This window comes from Pristis pectinata, chromosome 29, assembly GCF_009764475.1.
Source record: "Pristis pectinata isolate sPriPec2 chromosome 29, sPriPec2.1.pri, whole genome shotgun sequence".
Taxonomy (NCBI): Eukaryota; Metazoa; Chordata; class Chondrichthyes; order Rhinopristiformes; family Pristidae; genus Pristis; species Pristis pectinata.
In genome coordinates this window covers 3,380,634-3,393,756 of record NC_067433.1, presented here as the reverse complement: position 1 = coordinate 3,393,756, position 13,123 = coordinate 3,380,634, and the positions used below count along the sequence as shown (strand labels likewise).

At 44.5% G+C, this 13,123-nt stretch overlaps 1 protein-coding gene across 1 annotated transcript in view; it reads left to right on the top strand.

The window, feature by feature from the left end:
* Nucleotides 1–6,242: 6,242 nt before the first annotated feature.
* The window catches only part of LOC127584150 (pyroglutamylated RF-amide peptide receptor-like), a 32,257-nt gene continuing 25,376 nt past the window's right edge, over nt 6,243–13,123 (top strand). Inside the window, exon 1 of the mRNA XM_052040730.1 lies at nt 6,243–6,570. Within this exon, the coding sequence (XP_051896690.1) occupies nt 6,243–6,570 (328 nt within the window). The remainder of the gene's footprint in view (nt 6,571–13,123) is intronic.

Below are 13,123 nucleotides of genomic sequence, written 5' to 3'. Positions count from 1 at the left end.
GGTCTCGACCTGAAACATTGACTGTCCATTTCCCTCCACAGATGCTGCCCGACCCACTGAGTTCCTCCAGCAGTTTGTTTTTTTTGCTCTTGATTCCAGCATTTGCAGAGTCTTGTCTCTGAATCTCCATTGTCCCTGGAGTGAAAAATGGTAACCACGGTATTAACTCAGCACTTGGAATATTCAACCAGGCCAAATGGGATGATGTTATCGATGTGGTTTCCATATCAATGAAATATGATTTTCACATCTGGGCCAAATGGGATGATGTGTTATTCTTCATGCAAAGCTCCTTCTCGAGCGTTAAAAGGGAGCAAGGGCCACATTGTCCTGGGGATGCCCATTGGCGAGCACTCCCAGGACCACATGGTCTTACTAACACAGTGGGTGGGGTCTGGAATGCCTGCCAGTAAGGTCATCACATCCTTAGCCTCCTGGCTCCCTCAATACTCCGCAGCCTGTGTGCACCCATTGCATCTGTGGTCGGTCTCGATCTGCCCTTCCTACACCATCCTGACGTACAGTGTTCCTCTCAAACCCCAGGCATCATTCTCTCCACCAACGCTAGTGTCTTCTCTTGCTCCCTCCACATCTGCCAGATTCTCACTTCCAATCCCGCATCCCTTCTACTGACCGTTCTGTTAGTTCCCTAACTATACCTTCTGGCCAAAGCGCAGGGGGGCCAACAACCAAAATAGCCATGAGTGGCTGGTGTCACTGTTCAGATGCACTTGAACCTCTTGGTGTGAATGCTTTACCACAAAAGATTACACAGGCAGGACCTGTAATCTTGTGCTAGAGGGAATTACTGATGCACTTAAGAAATGAATCTATAAGAACGATTGGGAATAATAGATTTAGAAATGAAAGCAGTGGCTACAATTTATGAACAAAAGCTCAAAATTGGGCAATTTTCCACAGAACCAAAATTGTTAACTGAGGGAATGTTAAGGAGATTTTCAAAGCTGTCAAGGAAGAGCACTTGGAAGTTCTCACTGATCGCAGATCAATATGTGTCCCTCAACCAAGAGCAGATAATTGGTCATGCATTTAATTGCTGTTTACATACTCTGACTGTGCACATTGGTGCTTTATTTCTTGTCAGAAGAAAGTCAACAATGTGAAGCCCTTTAAAGCATTCTGATTTCAGATACAAATGTTCTATTTTCCAGGTACTTGTTTTTCATTGTTCCTATTTTATCTATTTTATAGTTTTCAAAATCATATTTGCTAATTTTTTTTGAGCTGTCTTTTGCTGTTTTGGAGTTAATTCACATGTGCCTTACTGAGTGACCTGAGACAGGTTTTGGTTTTGGCATTTTTTATTCCACAGTTCCTCACCATTTCACTTCCTGTGATTGGCATGAATCTTTGATCCCATCTCATCCAAAATCCACATTCCTTTCAAACTTCACAATATTTAAATGCAGTTGAAGCTTCAAACTCTTTGTGTCAGACCTTCTTCAATATATAATAACTACCATCAGTGCAGCATTTTGAACACAGTAAAGGACATAAGGAACTTCACAATAGCTTTTTAAAAGAATGAAAGAATGTATTGAGAAATGTGATAAAAGGAGTTGTCCAAAAGGCAGGTTTCATTGAGAGGCAGCAAGGTTGAGGAAGAGAGTTGCAGTACTTAGAACCCTGTCACAAACACCACTGGTGGAGTGAAAGAAACCAGGAGAGGCTGGTGGGTGGGGAACTCCATTGGCTAGAAAGGGGGGGGGGTGTGGGGGGAGAGGAGGACAGAGAGTTGCAGAGCTGCTGAAGATGGAGTATAAGAGAAGGGCAAAAACATGAATCGAGGTGAGAGTGGTTGGAAGGCCATCAAACTCAGGAGAACAATTATTTGGTTTGAATTAGGGAAGATATTGGTAGAAGGAATAAAGCCATTTTATATTTAAGATTAAGATAAGATATCTTTCTTAGTCACATGTGCATCGAAACACACAGTGAAATGCACCTTTTGTGTAGAGTGTTCTGGGGGCAGCCCGCAAGTGTTGCCACGCTTCCAGCGCCAACATAGCACACCCACAACTTCCTAACCTGTACGTCTTTGGAATGTGGGAGGAAACCGGAGCACCCGGAGGAAACCCACGCAGACACCTCCACTGGTTGCTTTATTTCTTCTCCTGCTTTTGTCTGGGATCAGATATTAACCTTCAGATCTCTGAACCATTGGCTGGAGTTATTGTGAAACCGTCAACAAAGGAATAATGCATTTGTAGGTTGACCCAGTTTAAGAATGAATCTGATCCTTGTATCAGTCTATGAACAAAACAACATTATTTCATTCCTGGAACTTTCATCTTATTCCTTATTCTGCAGATGCTGCCAATGTTGCTGTTTCCATCACCCCCGTTACAGTGAGCACTTCATTTGGTATTGGTATTAGTTTATTATTGTCACTTGTACTGAGGTACAGTGAAAAACTTGTCTTGCATACGGATCGTACAGGTCAATTCATTACACAGTGCAGTTACATTGAGTTAGTACAGAGTGCATTGATGTAGTACAGGTAAAAACAATAACAGTACAAAGTGTCACAGCTACAAAGAAAGTGCAGTGCAATAAGGTGCAAGGTCACAACAAGGTAGATCGTGAGGTCAGAGTCCATCTTATCGTATAAGGGAACCGTTCAATAGTTTTATCACAGTGGGGTAGAAGCTGTCCTTAAGTCTAGTGGCACGTGCCCCGAGGCTCCTGTATCTTCTACCTGATGGAAGAGGAGAGAAGAGAGAATGACCCACTTCAAGGTGAAATAAGTGATTGAAAAAATTAAGGATTTGATTTTATTTCTTGCATAGTTAGCACGAAGAAGCTCAACTAGATTAAGGAGAATGGCTCAGAGAATTGCACATTCTCATCAACAAAGAAATGCAGAGTTGAGGGAGCAGCAAGTAACAAGGTGAGTTGATGTACCAAAGATAAAGACAGAAAACAATGAAACACTCAGCGAGTCACAAAGCATCTGCAGAGAGAGAGAGAGTAAAATTTCACATCTGAGATCCTTCGTCAGAATCAGGGGAAAGAAAAGTTAACATCAAGCTATAGTGAGGATGGGGAAAGGGTGAATAAAAGGTTTATCTCCAATACCGTGAGGCCAGTTTTTTGTTTTGAGAACAGTTTTTTGGCAAGTCAACAATTAATTACAATGACTTGACAGAAGTCAGCCTTCAGTAGCAAATTTCCCAGCTGCATAATTATAGAAAGAGAAACAATATCAGGCCACTTAAAACAGTTTTCACTGGAGAAAGGGTGGAGGGGGATGGTTGCAATGAAGGGATTACCTCACCCGATGGGAGACGTTCCCTTTGTTCTACCCACCCCACGTCCATTAAACGTGATGAAGGGTTCCGCACCTGAAACATTAGCTGTTTCTCTCTCTACCGATACTGCCCGACCAGCTGAGTGTTTCCTGCGTTTTCTGTTTTTACCTCAGATTTCCAGCATCTGCAGTTATTTTGTATTTTGAGTACAAGAAAGCTGGGGAAGGAGCAGTGCGTGGACTGCGAGGTGGATGCGAACCAGCTTCAAATCCTGGCGGACGTATTTCGATCCATTAAAGATCGCAGAGGAACCGGCAGCATGGAAAGTTTATATTAGTCTTTACAATCTGATTCCACAGTGCCTGCGGTATGGCTTATATGATGCTTGAGTTATGGGGTCATTGAGAGGTAGAACAACCCTTCGGCCCACCGAGACCGTGCTAACCACTCATTTACACTGATCCTACACTAATGCCATTTTGGTAATTTTCCCCACGTCCTAGTCAACTCCCCACAGATTCACTTACGCGCTAAAGGCAATGTACAGCGGCCAATTAACCCACCAAACGGCTCGTCTTTGGGATGCGGGAGGAAACCGAGGCGCCCGAAGAAACGCGTGCAGTCACAGGGAGAAGGTGCAATCTTCACAAAGACAGCACCCAAGGTTAGGTCTGAACTGGGGTCTCTGCTGCTGTGAGCAAGTGGCTCGACCAGCTACACCACTGTGTTGCCCTACCACTTGTTAATCTACTTGCGCAATGTACGAAGCGTAGCATTGGGTCAGCATTGTGTATTTATGAGGCTGCATCACTGTTCAGGAGAGACACGGCATTAGGCTGAAATGCCCACATTCATTAAAGTTAAGACGTTAAAGCTGCCTGTTTCTCATTCCATGGCTTCACAGCTGAGGAATTGGCAAACTGACAAATTGATAACAAACTGTTATCAAAACAAAAACAAATCGGCCTGACCTTATCAGCAATAGCCCTTTGTCCTGTTCAACCTTTCCCTGAGTGTAAAGTAAAGCCCTTCCCCTCCTGTGCTTCAGTGAATGAGTCCATGATTTCTGGCGCAGGGTGTCCGAGCGAACACGGGCGTCACCTCAAGGTTCGGCGGTTCTTGGCTCTGGGTGTAATCATCCTGGGTTCAACAACTAGTTCTGAAGATTACCCTCAGTTCCCGTAACTTCATTTGGTTTTGTTACAGGACCAAGAACCGGGGAAAAGTGAATTCAAATCCGAACCACCACGGCAGGTTGAAAAAAAATAAGGTCAGAACTTGATGATCAAAGGAATTAGCTTGTGGACAAAGTATCTACTGCATCACCAACGCCAATTAGAGAAAGAAATGTGACGTCTTAACCCATCTGTACAGCGCGGGCCTCCCACAAACCCAGAGGGAACTCTGAGAGCGATTTTGTCTCTACCGTTGAGGTTGGAACCAGTGTTAATCCTTACCTAAAACAAAGCGTTGGAGGAATTCAACCGGTCGAGCTCAGTTCCCCCAGCACATCATTTGTTGCTCCAGACTGCAGCATCTGCAGTATCTTGTGTCTCCTTGATTCCCACCTCTCTGAAGCTGGTGCCTTCACACGCAGCATGACCAGAAACAAGCCCTCTCCACCGCCCATCAACTTTCAGCTATTGATTTTTGAACCCAAGATATTGGGAAAGGAATGAAGAACCCAATTTGGTTCTTTTGGATCATTTGGGATTCTCCAGTGTTTTTCTCGATGTTCTAAAGAGCCGAGGCTGAGCTCGAGAGAGAGAAAGCTCGAAGGCTGAAAGCGGACATCGAAGCAATAAGTTGGAAAAAGTGCCTGAACCGTCTATGGGTTAAATTTCTGGGTTTTATGCAACTGGAACTGTATGAAAGAGCGATCGTCGGAATCATATCGGAGACCTGTTATAGTAGACCCAGTGCTCACAGTGAAATCTGCAGTCCTTGCAGGAACATTGGACAATTATTGGTAATTATTTTAGAACATAGAACAGTGCAGCACAATAAGGACCTTCGGCCCACAATGTTGTGCCGACCTTTAACCCTCGCCTAAGACTATCTAAGACTACTCTGTGGCGGACAACTGTGCATCTGAGTGCACAGTCCCATTGGCTGTGGCAAGGGGGGAAGTACTGACGAAAGGTTCGACAGCAGCTCGGCACTCACGGGGAGACCTGGGTTGGTGATCCCGTTGGGAATCTCTGGAAATTGCTTGGCAGCGAGCGTTCGGCGTGAAATGAGTGGCCCTCCCCGGCGGGACAAGTGCAAGGACTACATTGGGTAGTGGGGAGGTGGTGTTATTTATAAAGGGTGGGGGGGGGGTGTGGTGGAGAGTGGCGCACGGAGATACACTGGTTGGCGTGAGGAGCTGGAGTACAGTCGCTTCCGCACGTTGCGGAGATCCCAGCGGGGCAGGGCAAAGTTGGCGGCGGGATTTTGGGAGAAGGGGGTCCCTTCGCATCACAGCTGTTGAATCGGACCTTGGAGGCAGCTTGGAGTGAGCCCCCGAGAAAGTGGGATTTGGTCTTTGTATCGACAGCGGTGCACATCTGTTCAGGGCGCAGCTGTTTCAACAAGCCGCACATCTGCCCCCTTCAGCGCCAGAGCACGCAGCCGGGCCAGCGGATCAATCGCCAGGCAAGGAGCTGCCTGCCCGATGTTGCGCGTCTGAGTTGTACCTCAGTTGCCTCTTGGGTCAGTCAGTCTCCATCGCTTTTGCCGTTTCCTCCCCAACGGACAAGGCAGCAGGAGAGCTTCAGAGGCACCCGGAGTGGGAGAGAGGTGATTGCGTCCCTCTTTCTTGGAAGAAAAGACATTAATCCACGCTGGACTTTATAACCTATTTTTCGATATATCCCCGATATTTTAAGCTTCGGTTACAGTTTCTTGCGCGTCAGCGTCAAGATTCACCAAGCCGGTTCCAAGCGTCCCTTCTTGAATTCAGTTGTACTATCCCGCCGGTAGCTGGAGATGAACATCACCCCAGAGGTTCTAGAGCATTGGCTGAAAGCTTGGAATCTGTCTCGAAGAGAGTTCATAGAAACGTTCAATTTGCAGCCGTTGGTTTATGTGCCGGAGTTACCGCTCAGTCTGAAGGCCCTTTTCTCAGTCCTTTATCTCTTGATCTTTACCTTGGCTCTTCTGGGCAATTGCCTGATCATCACCAAGAACATGAAGATGCCCGTCAAAAACTCCACCTGTATCTTCATCACCTCACTGGCTGTCAGTGACTTGCTCATCTCCGTCTTCTGCATCCCCTTCACCTTACTGCAACACCTCTCTGCCAACTGGATAGCTGGTGAGTATCCCAATAGCTCTCCTTTGCCCCGGTTTCTCATCAGTTTACAGTGGTGGTGCAGAGGGATATACCGCTGTTGGTCAAGTGGTGGTGGAAAATAGTGCAACATTTTCTACAGACCAAGCCAATCCAAACCCAGAGTCTTTAGTTTTCCCACAATTGTGATATTCTCTTAGAACCTAAGATAAGATTTCTTTATTAGCCACATGTACATCAAAACACACAGTGAAATGCATCTTTTACGTAGAGTGTTCTGGGGACAGCCCGCATGTGTCGCTATGCTTCCAGCGCCAACATAGCATGCCCACAACTTCCTAATCCGAATGTCTTTGGAACGTGGGAGGAAACCAGAGCACCCGGAGGAAACCCACACAGACACGGGGAGAACGTACAAACTCCTTACAGACGGTGGCCGGAATTGAACCCGGGTCGCTGGCGCTGTAAAGCGTTGCACTAACCACTACACTACTGTGTCCGTGCAGCAACTGTTGAGTCTACTTAGCCCATTATGCTTGGCTGTTACTTCACCCTGGAGTGGGTGAATCCAGTCTAATTTTTCTGCCATTCCCCTGTTTTCTTCAGGAGCTTAACAAATCCCTCTGAGGTGTAGTGATTTCATGGTTTCATTAGCTCCTGGTAACATAGGCCACTGACCACCCTTTTCATCTTTCTAATACTAATCCTTACCTAATGCATCCTAGTTAATGGTTTACCAACTAGTGGAACTAATTTTCTCAGACAAGCTCTTCAAATTTCTCTTAACCACTACCTGTGTATCAGTCTTGGTAAGTCTTGGTAATAGGCAGTACAGACAGCCTATTTTGTATACCAAGACTTAGTTCTAAAGTGATAAATTATATAAAAATACAAAAAAAGTAATCAAATTAGGGGTATGTGACAAATCTATTTCCTCATTACTAATGTATTTATATTATAGTTGGTTTGGAATTTATTTTTCAAATTCAATGTTCATGAACTAAATTGGCTTTGAACTATATTAAGTCACACTACCCGATTATTTTAAATACAAATAGAGCATGCTAGGTATATTCAGTAGGATTGGCAGGGTATTGATATATTATTACAGTTATATTAAAGGAATTAATCATAGCGAGTATGCAATTCAACACCTCAGGAATTCATTTGACAGAATAATTAAAATGAAGTCAGACACAGAGATGCACTATCTGACAATACTTGTGCTACGACTTCTGTTGTGACAAAACTAAGAGCAATTTCAGAAACTGGCAAATCTAAGGCAGCACAGACAGCCCATCAAACCAAAGGATTACAAATGCTGATAATCTGAAACAAAAAATGAAAATGCTGGAAACACTCAGCAGGTCAGGCAGCATCTGTGGAGAGAGAAACAGGTTTCAGAACTGAGGAAGGATCTACAACCTGAAACGTTATCTCTGTTTCTCTTTCCAGCTTTACTGCTCAACCTGCAAAGGGCCACCAGCATTTTCTGTTTTTGTACTCGCTAGATTAATTGTTAAAAGATAAATTGTACGTCATTTACTTCAATGAATGTAGTGATTGAATTTTTTGGCTTGTATTTTTGGTTCTGTTCAGAGGTGTTTTTTATATTTTTTGTTACAGAATGGGTTAACTTCAGTTATTATAAAATTTCAGCGGAGAAGTGTATCAGTTTTAAAGGATCAAAGTGTTGACAGTGTTGGGAATCTTTCCGACGATGTTGCTAGGGAGTGAAAGGTGCAATTTGTACTATTTACTGGCCTTCATTAAGGGTAAAGCCTTTTTAAAAATTACTTATCATTCTTGTAAAGCATTGCAAATCATTTTTAAAAGCCTCTGGCGAATACTGGCTGTGGTGTGCCTGTGGTGATATCTCACTACTTGGGCTCTACTGTGAAATACCTCACTAAGGAATGCAATCTCGTTTCATCATGTCTCAATTACACCATTGCCTTATCAAATTCATGAGTGACAGTCTCATTTTCCTCCTGTTTTCTATTCCGTAAAGGTACAGTTTCTGTTAGTGACAAATGTACTGCAGTAGAAATTGAGAAGGGATTTCTAATTTGTGGGGATTGCTGTGCAGGTGTCCTGAAATCTGACAATTAATTTTGCAGTGGTCACAGAAATTAAACAAAAAAAAAGGAAATCACACAAAAATAATACTCCTCAGTACTTGCAGGTTAGTTCAGGCTTTCTCTAAATTATTTCTTCAGCAAAATCTTCCTTCATGTGATCACGTTCTATGGGCCCTTCTCTCCCATGCTGTTATTCTTCAGGCCACTGACCAGTGAGTCCCAAAGACAAGATTGGCTGGGGGCCCATGGGCATGTTCTGAGAAACATGTCCAGCACTCTGAAAGTAAGACGTAAAATTCATATGGTTGATTTTTATCACCAGCATAGAGTTTATTGCTTAACAAAAAATTCCAAGTCTTCTGAAATGTTTTTCAGTTTCCTTTTATTATCAGCATTAAGATTCAATGAATAGCTTTGAAACTATTGATTGCATAATATATTGTGGGATTGCAATTGAATATTGGTCAGCAGATTTGCCCAGGTTATCTCGCTATGACACAAGCTTTAGAAGATATGGCTCTGAAAGAATCACATGGACTTTCTCTTCTCTTAGCTGGACCTTCACCTTGGAAAGTGGTTCAGCATCTGTGACTATCTGTAGTCTTTCTTCACTAGTCTATTTACTCTCTGAACTTAATTCAACTTTCACATCTGTGTTTCACTGCATTCTTTCATTGATATTTTACTCTCATGTTGTAGTCAAGGGTGTGAACACTTAACTGTTGTGGTGATCCACTGTACAAGTTAGTAATGTAAGGTTAACTTCTTAACCTTCACTACAACCTTCATGCACGACCTCATCTTCACTGTGGTCGTCCAGTTCCTATATACCTCCATTCCCCATCATGACGACTCACTGCTCTATGCTTCTTTCTTAACCAGAGACAGAACCAGTCCCCTTCCACTAACACTCTCCTCTGCCTGGCTGAACCTGTCCTCACCCTAAACAACTTCACTTTCACTTCCCCTCACTTTCTACAGGCCAAGGGTGTAGCCATGGGCACTCGCATGGGCCCCAGCTATGCCTGCCTCTTCGTTGGCAACGTTAAACAGTCTCTGTTCCAAGTCTACTCCAGCCCCATTCCTCAACTCTTTCTCTGCTATATCAATGACTGCATTGACGCCACCTCTTTTCCATCTTGGAACCTTGCAGCCTAACGGCATGAACATTGAATTCTCCCACTTTAAGTAATCCCCACACCCCCACCCCCACCCACCACCCAACCATGCCTCTTCTTTCTTCCCTTTCCTAGCCTATGTCTCTTTTTTCTACCCCCCCCCTTTTTTTTCTCTCCATACCTTTGACACATCCCCCTGTGGACCTGCTCTCCCCTCCTCCCCTGCTCCTGCCCATCACTATCCCTTACCTGCATCTACCTATCAGCACCCTGTGCCCACCCCGCCTCCCCTCTTTTGTCCACCTATCACTGCTCTGCTTTTCCCTCCTATATATTGGGCTTCCCCTTTTCCTATCTTCAGTCCTGAAGAAGGGTCCTGACCCGAAACGTTGATCGCCTGCTCTTCTCCACGGATGCTGCCTGGCCTGCTGAGTTCCTCCAGCAACATAGTGTTTTTCGTCTAGGTTCCAGCATCTGCAGTCCTTTGTTCCTCTAACTTCTTAACAATACCAATCCAGTCACAGGGAATAAAATGGACAACATCACAATCTGGAGCATCTCAGGAATAGTGATCCTGGTACACATAGCAGCAGAGAGAATTCAGAACAGATTAACCATAATGTTGCTTGGAGGAGTTATAAAGAGGTTGTGTCGGATGGGTTTATTCTCACTGGAGTGTAGAAGGCTGAGGGGTGACCTTATAGAGGTTTATAAAGCTATGAGGGGCATAGGATCGATATCAGAATCTTTTTCCAAGCGTAGGGGAGTCTAGAACTATACAGCACAGGTTTAAGGTGAGAGGGGAGAAACTTAAAGGTGATCTGACGGGCAAGTTTTTACTCAGAGGGTGGAGAATATCCGGAACGAGCTGCCAGAGAAGGTGCTGGACACAGATACGGTTACAACATTTAAAGGGCATTTGGATAGGTTCATGGACAGGGAAGGTACAGAGAGATACGGGCCTAATGTGGGCAAATGGGATCAGTGTAGATAGGCATTGTGGTCAGCATGGATAAGGTGGGCAGAAAGAGCTCACTTCTGTGCTGTTTGATCCTATGATACAGCAAGGTCTAGTCACGGAGAAGGCCAAAGAACAATGTGGAGCAAAACTGCTGGAGCACAGATAACTTCAGGGAATTGAGCTGAAATCTGTCATTTTAGACCCAAAGACCTGCAGGCAGAGATCTAGTGGCTTTTATAGGGTGTGGCCTCAGGTCTTTGTTCATGCTTTCAAGGGATAAATAGATGCTAGTTAAACCCTGAGCTCTCTGGAGGATAATAGTATCAGAGAGCAGAAAGAAACAGTCAAACAGAAATGATGTAATGATGATAATATAAGGGTGAATTAGAATGGATTTTAAAAAATAAAGGTAGGCTGAAGAGACTGTACAAGAATAGATTTATGACTAACAAAGGGAATTTAAAGGTTCACGGTAGGCTTGTTAACTGTTGACTTATCAGAGGAGACGTGGAAAGGATTAGGGAGCAAACTGAGATCTGTTGGTCCAGGTAGATGCACGTTTGGACTACCACTCTAAGTCACTGTTTACCAAGGAAGTGGACAGGTTGTTCTTGTTCGTCACTTATCCCCGAGCAAGACCATGACACCTAGTCTATAGTAACACACAAAACGCTGGAGGAACTCAGCAGGTCAGGCAGCAGCTATGGAGCGACATGAACAGTCGACATTTCGGGCTGAGACCCTTCATCAGGACTGGAAAGAAAGAGGGCAGAGGACAGAATAAAAGGGTGGGGGAAGGGGGAGGAGCACGAGCCGGCGGGTGATGGGTGAGTCCAGGTGAGGGGAAGAGGTAGGTGGTGGGGGGACAGGGAATGATGTGAGAAGTTGGGAGGTGAGAGGCGGAAGAGGCAAGGGGCTGAAGATAGAGGAACCTGATAGGAGAGGACAGTGGACCATGGAATAAAGGGAAGGAGGTCGGGAACTGTAAGACCATAAGACACAGGAGAAGAATTAGGCCATTTGGCCCATTGAGTCTGCTCCGCTATTCAATCATGGCTGATTTATTTTTCCCTCTCAACCCCATTCTCCTGCCTTCTCCCCGTAACCTTTGACATCCTTACTAACCAAGAACCTAGTTTTAAATACACCCATTGACTTGGCCTCCACAGCCATCTGTGGCAATGAATTCCACAGATTCACCACCCTCTGTCTAAAGAAATTCCTCCTCATCTCTGTTCTAAAGGGCCATCCTATTCTGAGGCTGTGTCCTCTGGTCCTAGCCTCTCCCACGACTGGAAACATCCTCTCCACATCCACTCTATCCAGGCCTTTCAATATTCGGTAGGTTTCAATGAGATCCCCCCCCATCCTTCTAAACTCTAGCAAGTATGATGATAGCTGCGAGAAGACGGCATGACTCAGATGGTGGCGATCTTTGACGATGGATGTTGCCTTCTTGAGGCAACGGCTCCTGTAGATACTACCGATGGTGGGGAGGGATGTACTCATGATGTATTGGGCTGAGTCCACTACCGTCTGCTTACGTAACTGTGCTTTCGAATTGCCGTACCAGACCGCAATACAACCAGATCAAACGAGGATGTTTGATTCTGTGTCTGCGGTGCTTGGTGAAGGTGGGTGCATAACTTCTGTTTTCTTTGTGGACATGTATGAACCTGGTCAGAAACAGTTTAGTGATGGTGGTGGGAAACAATAAATTGAAAGAACAATTAACAGCTACGTGGAGAAGCATGGACCAAGAGAAATAGCCAGTGCTGGCTTGTTAAGGGAAAATCACGTCAAGAGTAACTCATGTTTGAATAACGATAGAATCTTTTAAAGAATTGCAAAATGATGTTGAAGACGATGAGCTGGTGTGGCAGTTTCAGATAATGTTTCTTAAAATACCACAAATAAAGCTTTACATTCTGGGATAAAAGTGAGGATACAAAACTACCTGGGGAATGGTAAACCAATCTGCGGTAAGTGACTGTTTTTCAGGAAGGAGGGAGGTACACTGTTGTTCTTAAGACGACTGCTGTTGTTAGTGCTCATGAACGATTTGGGCTTGGGAGGAGTTCGAAATTTAAAGGTGGCATAGGAGTGGATTAATCAGTGAGGAAGATTGTATTAAACTTCAGGAGGACTTGGGATTCTGAAGTAGAAGGACACATAACAAATGGAATTTGGTATTGGTATTGGTATTGGTTTATTATTGTCACTTGTACCGAGGTACAGTGAAAAGCGTCAGTGCCGTATCCCAAAGAGGACCTGCTCTGTTTCAACGTGAGGCTGGTTTTTGTCTCCATCACCCTTTCAGGCTGTAACCCAGATCCCCACTACCCTCTGGGTGAAAAAGTTTTTCTTCATTTCCCCTTTAGTTTATCTACCAATTATTTTAAATCTATGCCCTCTGT